General features: G+C 45.8%; 1 protein-coding gene across 13 annotated transcripts in view; it reads right to left on the reverse strand.

Moving 5' to 3' along the window:
• Nucleotides 1–2,512: 2,512 nt before the first annotated feature.
• The window catches only part of CBFA2T3 (CBFA2/RUNX1 partner transcriptional co-repressor 3), a 195,434-nt gene continuing 181,630 nt past the window's right edge, over nt 2,513–16,316 (reverse strand). For all 13 annotated transcript variants that reach the window (XM_072636348.1, XM_072636347.1, XM_072636343.1 and 10 more), the window contains 7 exons: nt 14,326–14,507; nt 12,435–12,685; nt 10,713–10,798; nt 9,170–9,368; nt 8,464–8,532; nt 6,143–6,333; nt 2,513–3,998 (listed from right to left, as the gene is read on the reverse strand). In XM_072636348.1, the coding sequence (XP_072492449.1) occupies nt 3,702–3,998; nt 6,143–6,333; nt 8,464–8,532; nt 9,170–9,368; nt 10,713–10,798; nt 12,435–12,685; nt 14,326–14,507 (1,275 nt within the window). In that variant the 3' untranslated portion in view covers nt 2,513–3,701. The remainder of the gene's footprint in view (nt 3,999–6,142; nt 6,334–8,463; nt 8,533–9,169; nt 9,369–10,712; nt 10,799–12,434; nt 12,686–14,325; nt 14,508–16,316) is intronic.

Below are 16,316 nucleotides of genomic sequence, written 5' to 3' on the forward strand. Positions count from 1 at the left end.
TTTGTAAGGTGACCTACATATATATATGTATACATACATACATACACACACACACACACACACACACACACACACACACACACACACACACATACTTAACTTTCCTGGGGCAGAGAGTGGCCTGGCACTATGGCTGGAAAGCTGCTACTTTCCATGGGTTCTCTAATTCTAGGGCCTAAAAGAGAGGAAGTAGCCTAATGGAAATGATTAGGGGGATTTTATACTGGAATGAAATCTAGGTACATTAGTGAGTGAGGATGCTACAGGGCCTAGCTGGAACAGATCTGCTCAGGGGAGAAAGTTCCCTGATTTCCTTTCTAGATGTTGGGTTCCTCTACTATCCAAAAAGATGCAACTTAACTCAAACTGCTGTCCTAAGAGTAAGAGAACAATGTTTCTACTCAAGAAGAGCAGGAAATTTGCCAATACCTAATGATCCCACCTTACAAGGTTGGGCCTCTGATAACTTCTGCTGCCAGTGTCTTCTTTCTACAAGTCCTAACAGGTAATGACTTGGGGTCAGTGAGAATACTGTCCTGAATTCAACCATACTGTTCTCCAAAGAACAACTCTCACTGACCAAAACTCACAGCCTGCACTCTGTCTCTCCTTGAGTTAGAAGCTAGGCAGACCCTAATCCATCTGAACTGACCACACAGCCTCACTGACTTGTTCCTTGGAGATCAGGGCTGAAGATACTGTTAGGTTTTCATCTAGATCAATTTGCTCAGCTCAGCAAAATGGCAGTCACTTTCTTATCTCTACCTGCCTAGTGATCTTCTTAAACCAAGGCACCAGAATCCATCCTTCAAACCCTGGGGCCCAGAGGGAAACACATCTATTCCCAAAGTAAATGGGCTTCAGGACACCGAGGAGTTCCAAAGGACTCAGCTACAGGGGGAAGAAGGAAGAGGAACAAGGAATCAAGGGTCACAAGGGAAGAGAATACATGGGAAGATGAAATGGAAGAGGTAGTGGGAGAGATCTATAGCAAATACACATCTGATACTGCTACAGTCAACAGGCTCAATGCTTGGGAGAACGGAGGTCAAAAACAGGAAACTGGGGAACAAGTCCAGCCTTGCAGCTCCCTATAGACAGAACTATTTTAATCTGAAAGAAGCCTTAGCTCTTGGGATACCTATGGAAGCTTTAAGCCTCTACATATGTATGTACTCAATGGTCAGGGAAGCAGAGCCCTGTACTGCAGAGGTGATATGTGTTTTTGTGTGTGCGTGTGTGTGTGTGTATGTGTCTATAAAGACATTAATATCTTCCTTATCCCACCCAATACACCCAATTTGCTTTCTGGACTCAAGTTTCATCTGCCAGAATTTCCTTTGGACAATGACTCTGTTGGCAGTGACTCAATTTACTCCTCCCTTTTCATTACAAAAAGAACAGATTTTTGTGACTCTGGGATATAACAATTAAAAAACAAAACAAAAACAAAACAAAACAAAATCCATCACTTCCCCAAGGACCACACTTCGGATTTTTTTCTTAAAACCTGTTTCCTAAACTTTACATACTTCAGTGGTTTCTCTTATTTTTATTTGGCAAACATCTTTTCTTTATTATCATCATCATTAATATCATTATTTGGACCTCTGCAAATACTATATACATTCACATTAACGTACAACATTGACTTCTTGACTCCTGCATGGGAATCTTTTTGAAACCCCCATATTTCAGTAGCTGGGCCACTCTCCATATTGCACTCCCGTCCTCTGTACTTTGTACAATGATACAAGAAAATGCAAAATAGTCTACATTGTCTGTCCTTTGTTTTTCTTCCATTAAGTACAAGTATTAATTTTCTTTCTCCTTCATTTCCTCCTAGGAATCCTTGTGAGAGTTGGAAGGGGCAAAGGGGGCAAGGAAAGGGGGGGCAAAAGGGTGCCAGTAATAGGGAAAATGTTCAAATGAAAAGACCTATCATGTTCCATCAAAGGAGCAGAGGAAAGAACAGCTGCACATAAAAGCAAGGGATTATATACAGGCAATCAAAATAGTCTTCAGAAGGTAGGATGGGGGCAGAATACAAAGGTTTTTTTGTTGTTTTTTTGTTTTTTTTCTGTTGTTTGTTTTGTTGTATTTTCCTGCAAAAGTGTGGAAGAGAGGAGAACAGCGAAAAGGAGATACTGTGACAAGGGGTGGGGGGAAATGGAGAGAAAAGAGGTAGAGGAGGAAAACAAGAAGCAGAAAGTATTGGTATAAGTTGCTATCTGCTCATGCTCTGAAAAGCAGTCAAGAATCAATCCAAAAGATTGTCACAGTTTTTTTTCGGAACAATGCTCTCTCTGGAAAGGAACACTTTAGCACTTTGTTTTTCATCGGAAAAATTAAATGCGTTGAAAATCCATTGAGGGCGGGAAAATAGAGGTATCTTCCCCTTGCAGATACACGCACACACTCATTCACACATATATGCACCCATGCACACATATCCATACACATACTGGGTTTTTTAATTTTTTCTTGGGCTTGGCTTGGTCAATCCTGATGATTTTTTTTCCTTTTTACTTTATTCATGTTTAATAACCAAACTCTGAAGCCACGGATGCAAATCCCATAGTCTGGCAGAAAGGTGGGGGCTGGGGAGGGAGATCCAAAGCCTGAGAACTGAGCTGGTAAAATAGGGCTGAGGGCCTCATTCTTCACTTTCTGGTGCCAACGACTCACCAGCTGAGCAGTCATCACTGTTTGGTTGGGGCAAACGAGTGTCCTTGTTTGATAAAAAAGAAAAATTGCAAAACCCCAACCAAGAACCAAAACCCAACCAACCAGCCCCAAATCAAACAAACCCAAGAGTAATAAAACAGAAAAAAAATACTTTGGCAGTGACAAAAAGAAGTCTGGATTGGTTTTCTTGTGAGAGTTTGCTTTTTGGATTTCCTTTGGAGCAGAGGTGTATCTGGTATTCTTGGCTAGCTAGCAAGGTAGTTTACAAGTAAGCTTCCTTTACTTTTGTTTCTAAAAATCTTTTTTGGATTTTTACTTAAAGCCAAAGAGTTTGACATCAAAAAAAATAAAACAAAAATAAAACCGAAAACATTTCTTGCATCGGAAACTGTGATCCTTCTTACCGTCTTTGCTGCACCTGCCCCTCCCATCACACGGGGCAATTTGGCAGAATATCCAGCTATAAAAAGAACAGTTCTTTTTCCCTTTTCATTAAAAAAAAAACACACTCAAAATGAAAACCCCACAGTTTTCTTTGTCCATTTCTGAGTAGCTCTTTAGGGGAAAAACAAACATAAGCCCAAATCAAGAAACAACCTCCCCTCTACCCACCCTCCCCAAACAAAATCCTTCACTGAAAATATAAGCCACCAAATCACTTTTTTAAAAACTTTAACACAAGAAAGTGTGTGAGAGAACTAGAGAGAGAGAGAAAGGAGAGAGAAAGAGACAAGAGAGAAAGCGACGAGAGGGAAATTGACAAGACAGAGAAAGGCAGATTAACGGAGAAGAAGGTTTGTACTTTCTTTGTGAAATCCACTTTTAAAGCCCAGTTTTGAAGATCTGTGAGGATCACTCGAAGAGATAGAGGTCGTTTGGAGGTCGAATGAAATCGTCAGGTAGCTGAGGAAGTTGCATTGAATGCAGTTTTTTTTCTTTTGGAGAAAAGCAGTAGCAGCAGTGACTTTTGTAGGTTTGCAGATTCCGTCATGTCTTCCTCCCCCTGGGTGGGGCTAGCGGGAGGCAGTTTCCAGCGGGGCTGGGGTGGCCGGGGTGCCCGAGCGGGAGGCGGCTGCTGAGCTGGTCTCGCTGGGGCTGGTGGCCACAGCCACAGCTACTACGTCCGGCTGGGCAGGGCCTACCCCATTGGCCGGGGTGGTGCCCGCGGCTGCTTGCAGGCCCTGGAGTGTCTGGCCACACACGTGGTGGTGTTTCTCCCAGTCCTTGTGCTGGCAGAAGGAGCCGCAGTAGCGGGCGGTGTTGCAGCCACTGCAAGTCTCACTGGCTTTGCGCCCACAGTTCCAACAGCTCTGAGGATGGGGGGACAGAGGGCAGTGTCAGGGGTGTGTCAGGGGGAACCTTGGCTGGCTTAACAGTTCCAAGCAGGCACCTCCCCCATTCCTCTCCTCCAAGGATGCCCAGAGAATGATGAAGAAAGGCTGGGCAAAAGGCTATGTGGAGTCTCAGGACTGAAGAAGTGTGGGCCTACCTACCCAAAAGAGCATTAGAGCTCAAAGACTGATCTGTTTGGCTGGCCTTGGGGAAGACCCTCTTTGGGCCTCAGTTTCCTACTCTGTGAAATAGGAATAACTGTTTTGTTTGTGGGGGGGTGGACTCCAACCACCATCATATGCTATAAATAATGGACAAAGCCCCAGATGGGTCTCAAGTTTCCCTATTTGGACAGTGAAAAGTTTGGAGTAAATGGTATCTAAATGCCTTCCTTCCCAATTCTAGCTTGGAAAATGGCCTGAATTTGGATTCCCAGGGCCTGAGGCCAAGTTCTCTCTCTTCTTCTTTCTACCAGTTTCTCATGTGATTAGACTGAATGACTCTCAATCTATGAGTCCATGACCATGAAGGTCTCCCAAAGCTGTAACACTCTTCATTACAGTGGACAGTCTGGGGAAGGCCAAACCTGGAATCTGAGAACATCTGTGAGTTTGATTTCCAAAGTCCTAGGCATGACTGTCCCAACCTGGTTGGGTAAGGAGGAGGGAAGAGGTTATGGAGGGGACCAAAGGTTCAGTGGCTGACTGACCATCTTAGGGCTACCCTAAAGTTTCCCCTGGTGGGCTCCCCTAATTGAGAAGTTTCAAGATCATTTTCAAGGGGTTACCAGCCACTCCCCAAAGGCTGGGAGTAGCACTAGGCCAAAGATGTCAAAGAGTGAAAAACTCCTGACTGGCCAGAGCCAGATTAAAATGTAATTGGGAAATATCTAACAAAATAGGTCAAATACAATGAAACTTAGATGACATTACATTTTAAAACCAAGTCAATATGCAACCCACAGGAAGCCTTATGTATGGATTTTGCTGTTCAGTTGTTTTTAGTCATGTCTGACTCTTCATGACCCCATCTGGAGTTTTCTTGGCAAAGATACTGGAGTGGTTTGCTATTTCCTTCTCCAGCTCATTTTACAGATGAGGAAACTGAGGCAAATGATTAAGTCACTTGTCCAGGGTCACACAGCTAAGAAGTGTCTGGGGCTGGATTGGAACTCAGGTCTTCCTGACTCCAGGTGGGATACTCTATCCACTGTATCATTTAGTTGCCCCTATGTATGGATTAATGACAACCTTTTCTCTTTCAGTTTGACAATCCTAGCCTAGGCTGTGTATATTTCAGGGAAGGGAATTTTTCTCAAAGAAGGAATATAAGAGAAGAACATAGGAAGTAAAGAGAGGGGCAGTCATGAAATGGGGGGACCCTAGAGTATAGGATCATTCAGTTGGAGAAACCTTTGTTATCTCAACTCTCCCAAAGCCTTCAGCACTAGATCTAAACCATTCTGGGCAGAGGGTTCCCCCTTAACCTATCCTCCAAAGGAAGGAGAGTCTCCACAAGGAAAATTCAAAATGACTCTCACAGGAAGGGGCCTCAGAGCCATAAACATTTCACCAATCAAAGGATTGAGACCTAGAGGAGGTGGGGGGAGTGTAGTGAAGCAATCTGCCCACAAGGCATAAGCATCAGAAGTGAGATTTGAATCCAGGTCCTTCAGAGAGTGATGGGAGACACCCTGGGCAGAGTCAGGAGTTCTTTCCACTATTACTCACTCCCATCAGGAAAGAGGTAGGGAAAAACCCTTCTTCGGATACTTTAGCCTTCTATTCTCATGTCTTCTTTAACAAGGAAGAAGGAAGACAATTTCTATTAATCCAGAAAGTACATCTATGGACACCCACTTTGTTAGCCTTGTCAAGCCCTGTGCTTGTGGGCACTGAGGGAATAAGAAAAAGCAGGGCATGACCAGAAGCCCCAGAAGTCAGAGAATGAAAGAAGGAAGATGAAAAGAGGACCCAGGGGTCCCCACTGCCTGCCCCCATGCCTGCTGTCAGACAATCTTTGGTGGGAGGTAGGGAGCTGTTCCCGCGATCAGTCCCTGTCCTACGAGGGCGGAAGGAGCGAGAGCAGCTTTGGGAGAAGAAAGAAATGGATGTGGCCCTACCTCGCTGGAGTCTTCTTGCTGATTGACAACGGTCAGGGCATCCTCAGAGGCCTGGCGCTTGGCCTCTGCCAGGGCCCTCTCCATCTTCGCTCGCTCAGTCGTGATGAGTTCGTGGGCTTTGCGCTCTGCGTCGGACACAGCCTTCTGCAGCTCGGACATCGCCTGGCGCTTTACTTCATTCACAGCTTCCTCTGAAACGCAGCGTGAGAGGAGGGCTGCCCAGTCAGTCTGGGCTGGCCATGTGTACAGGGCTACCCCAGGGGCCTGGGGAAGAAGACTCAGACTTGATGTGTGTGTTGGTATGTGTGAAGATGTGTGGGCACAGGGTATGTAGGTGTTCATGAAGGGACCTTGGAGGTCAATGGGTCTAATCCCCCTCATCCGACAGATGAAGAAACTGAGGCCTGGGAAGGGACATCTCTAGGATCACACAGGAAATGGGCATCAGAGGCAAAATATGAACCCAGGTCCTTTTGGAACAGCTAGGAGGTGTGGTGGATAGAGAGCTGGTTCTGCAGACAAGAAAATATGAGTTCAAATCCAGCCTCAGATGTTTATTAGCTGGGTGACTCTGGGCAAGTCATATAACCTCTGTCTGCCTTTGTTTCCTCAATTATAAAATGGGGATAATAAAAGCACCTACCTTCCCAGGGTTGTTGTGAGGATGAAATGAGATAATATTTGTCAAGTGCTTAGCATAGCGCTTGGCTTGTAGTGGGTGCTACAGAAATGCTAGCTCTCCTCCTTTTCCTCCTTCTCCTTCTGACTCTAAAACCAATCTCTTCCTACTACACCACTCACCTACTACACCACCTACCACATGTCTTCCATGCACATGTATATGTATATATATGTATATATGTGTATATATACATATATAGTCATGAATGTGCACACATGCATGCAGGTGTAGATAGATAAACACATGAAAGCTTATTTGAAAGCTTGTGTGTGTGTTAAGCACTTTACAAACAGTATCTCATTTAATCCTCACAACAACCCTGGAAGATAAATGCTATTATTCTAATCCTCTTTTAAAACTGAGGAAATTGAGGCAGAGAGAATTAAACGGCTTGCTCAAAGCTCTAAGTATCTGATGTGGGATCTGAACCCAAGTCTTCCTGACACCAGATCCACTGCCATACACACTCTGAAATGCTTCCAAGTGGAGGTCACACCCTACTCTCCAACCCAGAGTGGTTCCAGGCTTTTGGACAAGCCCTATCACTCATTCCAATTGGGCAGCTGTTTCATGGTGTGTGTACGCTCTCTGGCTCACACTATGGCACTGTGACTAAATTAGCAGGTTCCAGGGACCCAGAAAATCTTAAGGGACAACAATAGAAAGTCCATTTGGAAAAACCTTATCTTTCAATAGAATAGTTTATCCCAGGAGGTGAAATGCTTGGTCTATTGAAAGATACCAGAGCTGCAAGTCTGGAGGTGTGGGTCTGAATTTGCTGGATGACACTGAACAAGTCACTTCAGAGTTAATTCCTTCATGTATTGAATGAGGGGGTGGAAGTAGATGATTTCCAAGATCCCTTCTGGGGGAAACCTCTTCGAGGAGTCATATAGATGGAATTCAACTCAAGGATCTCATAAAACAAAGAGGGGCATGTGTATATGGGAAGGTGGGTGGTGGGGGAAGATCCTATCCAATGAAATCTCTAGGCCTGGGAGTCATGTGTTTAAAAAACAGCATCATGGGATTTAGAATGGGATGGAACCTTTTAGATAATGCAGAGGCACAGCATGGTATACCATAGCAAAAATGGTAGACTTGGGATCTGAAGACCTGGAATTTAAATCCCACCAGGGTGGTCACCTAATGACCAGTGAGTCATTTCAACTCTTGAAGCCTCAGTTTCCCCATTTTTCAAATAAGGATAACAGAAATGACACTCGCTACTTCATAGAGTTGTGAAGAAATCACGCTTCAAACCTTTAAGTCCTTTTCGAATGGTAGTGATTTATTTTAATAAGTCCAACCCCTAATTTTAAAGGTGAGGAGATCAGGGCTAAGTAAGGAAAAATGACTCATCCAAAGTCAGGTAGATAGTAAGTAAGAGAGCGATGCTTTGATCCCAGTGCCCCTGACTCCAAATCCAGTATTCTATTCCCCATAGGACATTGCTGGTGGTTTTATTTAAGTGATATGTTATTACCTTCTGGAGAATGCGAGTGTGTGTGTGTGTGTGTGTGTGTGTGTGTGTGTGTGTGTGTGTGATGTCCCAGGTGTAGATCTGCTCCTTACTCTCACTGTCTGGGATGGCAAAACAGGGAGGGGTTCCCCTCAGATTTCTCTCTTTAACACTCACCAGCTTTTCTCCAGATTTCTTCTGGCATGTAACCGGATAGAGGCCGGGGTACAAACTCCCGGTGACTTTCTAAAAAATGAGAATGAAAAGTGATTAGCTCTGAAGATCAAAAGGCAATAGGTTCTCAACCCCTAAGTGGGCACACTGGCTTCCCCTTCAGAGGGCAATGTTGCCAATCATAGTGACTGGGCCCTAATATCATCATGCCCGAGGGCTCAAAGGGAGAAAGGCATTCAGGCTGCTATCTCGAGGTCTCAGCCTTTGGACAGAGTCAGACTCAGGCTTTGGCTGAAGAAGGTCCCCCTGGGGCTGGACTGTAGGCACTGGTGGCTTATGACAGAATCATGTTACTGAGCAGCATTATCTTTGCAGTTTTGTGGCTTGGCACTGGCCCAGATCAACATGGCTCTTGTACAGACCAGGATGACGCAGAATCATGAAATCACAAAATTTAGATACTGGGAGAAGTGGGGGGGAACTAAGGGGGTCAGCTAGAACCCTATGGAATTCTCCATATCCCAGGGCCTGGGCTGGATTGGCTTCCAACAGCAATTAAGATGGCATCAGTACAACGTTTGCTCCTGGTCTTAGTGTAGGCCTGTCCCCACATTTTGAGGTGACTTTGGGCAAGTCCCTTTTGGGAGTCCTGAGGAAGCTTGGGCCATCCTCTCTCTGTCCCCAGCTCAGCCCAGCCCAATATCAGTACCTAACTGGGGACCCTCAGAGTTGGAGGAGCTATTGTGTGGGCGGGATGGGGCAGAGATGGGACCCTTCTTCATGTCCTCAGCATCACTATAGCGCCGGATCCAGTGGTTGAGCTCCTCCCGGTCAGCCTCCTGGCATCGGCGCAGCACCGTGAGAGAACGCCGCGTCTTCTCTACCATATCCATGATACAGTTCAGGAGCTATCAGGGGACAGGGGATACAGAGATGAGCTGCAGGAGAGACCCATTCATTCTCTCCACTTAAAGATGTGTGAATGCTTAACTCAGCTGCTTGAGAGGCCAATATCATAGTTCAGTTCCCATGGAAGCAAGTTGGCTTTGCTCTAATGAGTGGTCCATGTGATCATGGGCTAGAGGGAGGGTTGTGTTAGTTAATGTTTAAAAATCAGCTCTCAGAAATAAATACCCATTAACATTTAACAACCAGCTGAGGAGGAATGTATGCGTGACACACTTTTAAGTTTAATCTGCACTAACATTTTCTCTACTACTTTCTTAAGTCTAGGCAACCAACAAAACAATAAATCAAGCTTCTGATAGGTAGCATTTGTCAATTTCTGAAATTTAAATGCTCACGCTGAAAATTTAACAATTATCTGTCCTGAGCCAGTATGAGCTGGCTCCAGCATACTAGAAAGAGCCTTCAACATCATCTAGTTAAACATCTTCATTTCACAGATGAAAATGATCCATGAAAACAGATAGTTGAGGTAGCTACTCCTCTTTCAAAAGAGTATCCTTGGTTGCAAGGACTAGATGAGTAAGAAATCATTCCTAGAACTGGTGGCTCTTCTCATCACTCCTCCTGAACCTCAGTTTCACCTTCTGTAAAATAATGACTACACTAGCTTCCTCACAGAATTGTTTTAAGGATACATGAAGGAATGTATACGTAATAGTTCTGTGTAAGGTTGAATGTAGTAATTCTCCTCAATGAAGGATGGTGTTATTTTAACATTTGTTTTATATATTACACAATGACCATTTTTATACTTATTTGATATGGAATAGTTTAGCACCAGAATATCAGTCTATAGCCACTGTATTCTCCTCATCCTGCCCTTCCTCTCCAGCATAATAGGATAATATCAGCAAAAGCAAAGGCCTATGTCTTATTTCTTTTGTATCCTCTCCGTAGAACGCCTAAGACAACATGGTGCCCATAACTGGCCCTCAATAAATGAGGCTGACTGGCCAGTTGGTCCAGGGAGGGTCCCAGCCCCATGGGTGTGAGGATTGAGCTCTTATAACTCTCAAGTCTTGGGCAGGGTACCTGGTGCACAGGTTTGACCCAAGGACCCACAAAGGGAACTCAGAGATCTGGGAAGGTACCACCTGGCTATGTGGCCTGGGGATATGTTGTTCACTGCAGGGAAGACCACCATGAACTGGCAAGTCAGCACTCTCTGTTTCCTGTTGGCCCTGTACAGGCTGGTGCTTCCTTGCATGAGTCAGTCCATGCAGATGCACATTTCAGACCCAAGCCCACCCAAGGTCTCCATGCTTGGTCTTGGGGTGACCTACATTGTTGAGGTGCTTCCACTCCTCTGCCCACTCTCGGTCTGTGAGCCGGTGGTCAATCACTTCTTCTTGTCGGGAGCCAGGTACAGCTGGGAGAGAGGGAAAGGAGGGTACTGAGAATACAGCTCTAGGGGAAAGGGTCCTGCTGGGACTGATCCATCCTGTGCATCCTGATCTGTCTAAATCTAAAGCAACTCATGTATCCTGTCCTTCTCTTGGTCAAAGCCCTCCTTCCTCTCCTCTCTTTCTCCTCCTCCTTCTCTCCTTCTTTTCCTCTTCCCTCTCTCCTCTTCCTCCTCCTCCTCCTCCCCCACCCCCTCATGCCTAGGATGATGTCTTTCCCAAACTAAGCACTCAGTATAGATGGGTTGTCACTCACTTGGCCAGAGTGGGTAGAGTGGCATGCTCACCCCACACCCTCTGAGGGCCCAGCAGGTTTTCCTGGGCTCCCCTACTCATGACTCACCCTCTTGCAAGGTTGGACGAGGGGAGTGGGGGGGGGGGAGGAGGAGGAGCTCCCTGAGTTGGGTTGGGCCACCCTGTCCTACTTCGTATGTCACCAGGAACTCGAGCCAACACTTCAACCAAAATAGTGGCTGGAATCTGGAGGGACAGCTGGCATTTATTTTTGCATTAGCAGGAGCTGGTGGGAATTAGCACCTGCCTGACCCTGGGATTCAAGGAGCCAGACACCATCACCTGCTGTCCGGCCTGGAACTCGGAGGGGAGGAGGGCAGCCAGCTAGCAGGCCCTGTCCAGGGAGGGACTCAGAAGAGCTTTTGTGGTCACTCTTTTCCCCTATGACCCCTCAGTCTGATGGCATAAAACTATATTCCTTGGTAGTTTCTGAAACTTTTTTAGATATAGATAAAATAGTTATTAAGCTTTTACTATATGCCAGGGTACCATGTTGATAAGTCATGTGGCACCCCTCCCCAACCAGACTTTCATAGTCTTGTGGGCGGGGATTCTGTGTGTCTTCTGTGTTTTGGGGAGCCCTCTAGCATGTCTAAGATAGTGCTTTGTTTGAAGAAAGTGGAGAGCAAATAACTGGACATTCACTCCTGGGAAAGACCAGCATTGCCTCCCCGGATGTGGTCTGATAGTTGCACGAACTCATGCATGAAGGCTCTAGACCCAGGTGGTAGGGGATGGTGTCTGGCTCCAGAATTTTTCTGTTTGACCCTCATACATTGCTTACCCACACCATGCTTAGGCTATATACAGTTTCAGAAGGTTTATGGGGCTCAAGGCTGCCCCAGCCCCAGGTTCTGGAGAATCTGGGTCTCCTAGAGGTTCCCAGGGTCCCTGACACCACCACATGCTTTGTAATACTAAGCTCAGGGATGGGGAGGAATGTGGGACACTGGGAAAATGTAGCTTCTGAGCTCTTCCCTCATAGAGCTGTACGACTGATTCTGTCCCTAAGGGATTCTCTTTTATTGGAGGAGGTAGAAAGATAGCAGGTCTCCTGCTCATATACTCAGGTTAAGCAGGCCTCAGAAATATTATACTGCTAGACACTCATAGACCATGGACTCCTGTCTTATTTTTCACGCAAAGGCCAATGTCCAACATCAAAATCTTTCCTTCAACCCCCTGGCAACTTCCACCTCCTATTTTATCCCTCCTGTGGTCCTTTTATGGATGTTCCTACCACAGGGCTATTTCTTCCCTCCCTCAGCTCCACCCCCAGGGTAGGGAAGGGGCTTGGGGTTTGCTCACCGACTTGCCGATGACGCTCCCGCAGCTCTCGGGGGTCAGGGGGCCGGTATGTGTCCCTGTAGTGGTGGGCCACAGCCATGTCCTCGAGGCGGTAGTGCTGAGGTGGGGGAGGTGTGGGGTGGGGCAGCCCATTGGGTTGATGGCTCAGCCCATTGTTGGGGCTGTACCTCTGGGCAGGGCTCAGGGTGCATGGCCGTTTACTGAGGTGTTCGGGGTGCAGTGGGTCTCGGTCTAACCCATTCTCTTTGGTCCTGGTGTGTGAAGGGAGGCAAACAGACAGATAGACAGAGGCCAAGATGGCGGAAGCAGAGACAGGAACAAGCAGGTGCAGGCCAAGATAAGTGGTATGGAGGAGAACAAGTGAGAAAAAGAAAGAGAGAAAAGGAAGGAGGGAGAGATAAGAGGAGGGAGAGGGAGAAAGGAGGTAAGAAGAGAAGAAGGAAAAAAGGAAAGAAAGAGAGAGGAGAGATATGTGAACCATCTTTCTGAGCAAAGCAGCCCAGCAGCTCTGGTCTGTACCCTAGGAAAGGGTGCTGGTATGCCAGCCTCAACATAGCCCTGCTCCCAGGAGATTGGGCTTATGAAATACAGGCCTTCATTAAGAAGTCTGACTCTCCATGGGAGGGAGCCAGGGAGAGGGAGTCACGGTGCCGCCATTAACCAGACACCCTCCCGGGCTTTGAGCCACAGCGTGTGCTACTTGGGGACAGCTGCCTCAGTGACCCTGCAGGGAGGGCTTAGGTCCCAGTGATACTCCCCTGACTCTCCACCACTCAGCTGTCAAGCAGGGAGTCCTCAGACCCAGGCCCCTGGAAGGCTCTAGGGATCCTCCGTCCCCTGACACTCTGGCATTCTGCACACCATCCCGGGTGAGAAAGCCTCAGCATCTGGAGGTTGACCTTGGCTAGAAGAGTCCTACCAGAAACATCCTTCTGCACTTTCTGTCATTTATCCTTAATGGGCCACCCGCCTTTCTGGAGTGGGGAGAGCCCAAGATGGGATCTTTTAAGCCCTGAAATTGACTTGCTTATAAGGCAGAACTTTCAAAAAAAAACAGGGTTTAATCTGGGAGAAACTTTAGGGATTGTCTAGTTTAACTTTTTCATTTCACAAATGAGGAAACTGAGGCCCAGTGAAGTGACTTGTCTAAAATCACAGTTAGTAAGGGGTAGAGTTGGAATTTGAACTCAGGGCTTTTGTGTTCAACTTAAACCAAGCTGTTCTTTCCCTGGTCTTGCAATTTCTGGAGTGGAAAAGAAGATTAACCGACCCGCTTTGTAATTCATTTGTCCTCTATCATGATTGGTCTGAGATAAATTGTAATTTGGAAAGGTAGGGATAAAAATGAGAATGGTCATCACAACCCACCTTTATATAGAGCTTATTATGTGCCAGACTCTACGCTAAGTGCTCTACAAATGTGATCTCATTTGGCCCTCACAGCAACCTTGGGAGGAGATGCTTTTATTATCCCATTGAACAAATGAGGAAACTGAGGCAAACAGAGGTTCAGTGACTTGCCCAAGGTCATACAACTAGCTAAGTGCCTGATTCCTAACTCCAGGCCTAGCACCCTATCTACAGTTCTACCTTGCTGTCTCTAGATTGTAGATTTAGGGCTGGGACAGACCTTGGGCCCGGACTGCCTCATTTTGCAGATGAAGAATCCAAGGCCCAGAGAAGTCAAATACTTAGCAAACCACAGAGGCGAAATTGGAACTCACATCCTCTGACTTCAGCACAGTGTACTTTCCACCGAACCACACTGCCTCCTCCTTTGAGCTAAAATATAGGCTTAAATATGTTGATTTGGGTGGGAGTAATGGCCACCCCCCCCCCCCCCCCAACTCTTCCCACCTTTCTGAGTTCCTGAGGGGAGGCCTTTCCTCACCTGTCTGGTGTCCTCCTCTTGCCGTTCTCATTGACTTCTAGGAGAAGCTCGGAGGAGTCGATAGGAGAAGAAGCGTTGGCATCGAGCAAGAGCTGCTCATGTTGGGCCAGGTACTGGGCTGGGGTCTGCTTGGCCAAGCGGGCGCAGTGGAGGAGTTCCCGCTGCAGCAAGGGCAGATTTGCCTGTGGGAGAGAGAAGGCTTTAACTCACTGACGGGGTCGGTGGAGGTCTGGCTCTTTCCCTGGGCCTCAGTTTCCTTCAACCAGATAATCTTTAAGCCCCCTTCCATCGTTCTATGTAGCGATCCTAAGAGCCTCTCTACTACTTCATGCTTTGGTTTCCCCAGAGAAGCTGACGATGACTGCTACTACTATTACTACTATCAGACATTTATATGGCACTTCTTTTGTGCCAAATACTTTACAGTTATTTCACTGGAGCCTCAACAACCTTGTGAGGGAGGTACTATTGTTATCCCCATTTTACAGATGAGGAAACTGATCATAATTCACCTGAGATGAGGGTCCCAGAAGAACCTCCTTTCACTGGCTGCTCTCCAACCTAGGTATGCTTTTGCTCACATCACTTTCCTAGTCTAGAATGTCATACATTACATCCCATTTTATGACATACTGAAATTCTCACTACTCTTCAGTCAATCACTAAACATTTGTTAAGTGCCTATTATGTGCCAAGCATGGTGCTAAGCGCTAGAGATACAAAAAGAGGCAAAAGACAGGTCAATGTCAAATCCCATTTCCTCCCAGAAGCCTATCCTAAGATGAAGCTGTATGATCTGTGAATTTCTGGGACACGTGTCTGTGCTGCTCATAAAAATAATAATATAATAACAGCTGGCATTTCTATACTGCTTTAAGATTGGCCAAGGTTCTTATATTTATATATCATTTATTTACAAACTCTATATGTGCACATATATTATTCTCATCTGATCCTCATAACCACCCTTTAAGGTGTAACACTAGGATAGTATGGTCCTGGGACCCTAGGTTATGACTGGTGATCCTTTGTCTTCTCTTGCCTAGAACCAGGCCTTCAAGTCACTTTTTGATCATTTATTGTTTTTCAGTTGTATTTGACTCTTCATGACCCCATTTGGGGTTTTCTTAGCAGAGATATTAGAGCGGTTTGCCATTTCCTTCTCCAGCTCATTTTATAGATGAGGAAACTAAGGCAAACAAGGTTAAGTGACTTGCTCAGGGTCACACAGCCAGTAAGTGTCTGAAGGTGCACTATGGTGCCACCTAACTGCCCTATAAACCCTAGCATTACATGAATACAATCTTCCCATTTCAGTTCCTCTATTAGAATATAAGCTCCTTGAGAGTAGAAACTGTTTTACTTGCTTGTCTTTTCTTCTTGCTTGTTTTTTACATTCCCAGGGCTGAGCCCATTACCTGGCACATAGCAAGCACTTCAAAAAATGCTTTTTAATTAATTAATTGTTATAGATGAGGAAACTGAGGTTCAGGGGTACGAAATGATTTGCCCTTGGTCACTCATTTAACACCCATCTTTTATTCATCCTATCCTTGCGGACAAGAATGTTAGATATGGTAGAGGGTGGATGGGACCAGATGTTGATACAGTTTGGTGAAATCAGAACTGGTTAAATGATTAGACTCAAGGAGAAGCCTTGATTAATTGATTGATAATGACATAGAGGGAGGATTTTAGTAAAGATACGGATATAGTTAATGTTAGATGACAGAATCAGGACAGGCTAAAATGATGGGTCAAATGAGCATGATGAATTCCATGAAGATGAATGGAAAGTCTTATATGTATATGAAAAAAAGTCAATAATTTGTGTGAAAGATATCTAGGAATTATAGGAGACTACAAGTCAATGGGGAGATTTGGCAGTGGAAAAAGGCTAACGTAGTGCTAGAGCAGCTACGTGGTTCCATAGTGGATGGAGTGCTGGGCCTGCAGTCAGACAGACTCATCTTCATGAGTTCAAATTGGCT

The sequence above is a fragment of the Notamacropus eugenii genome, chromosome 1, assembly GCF_028372415.1.
Source record: "Notamacropus eugenii isolate mMacEug1 chromosome 1, mMacEug1.pri_v2, whole genome shotgun sequence".
Classification (NCBI taxonomy): Eukaryota; Metazoa; Chordata; class Mammalia; order Diprotodontia; family Macropodidae; genus Notamacropus; species Notamacropus eugenii.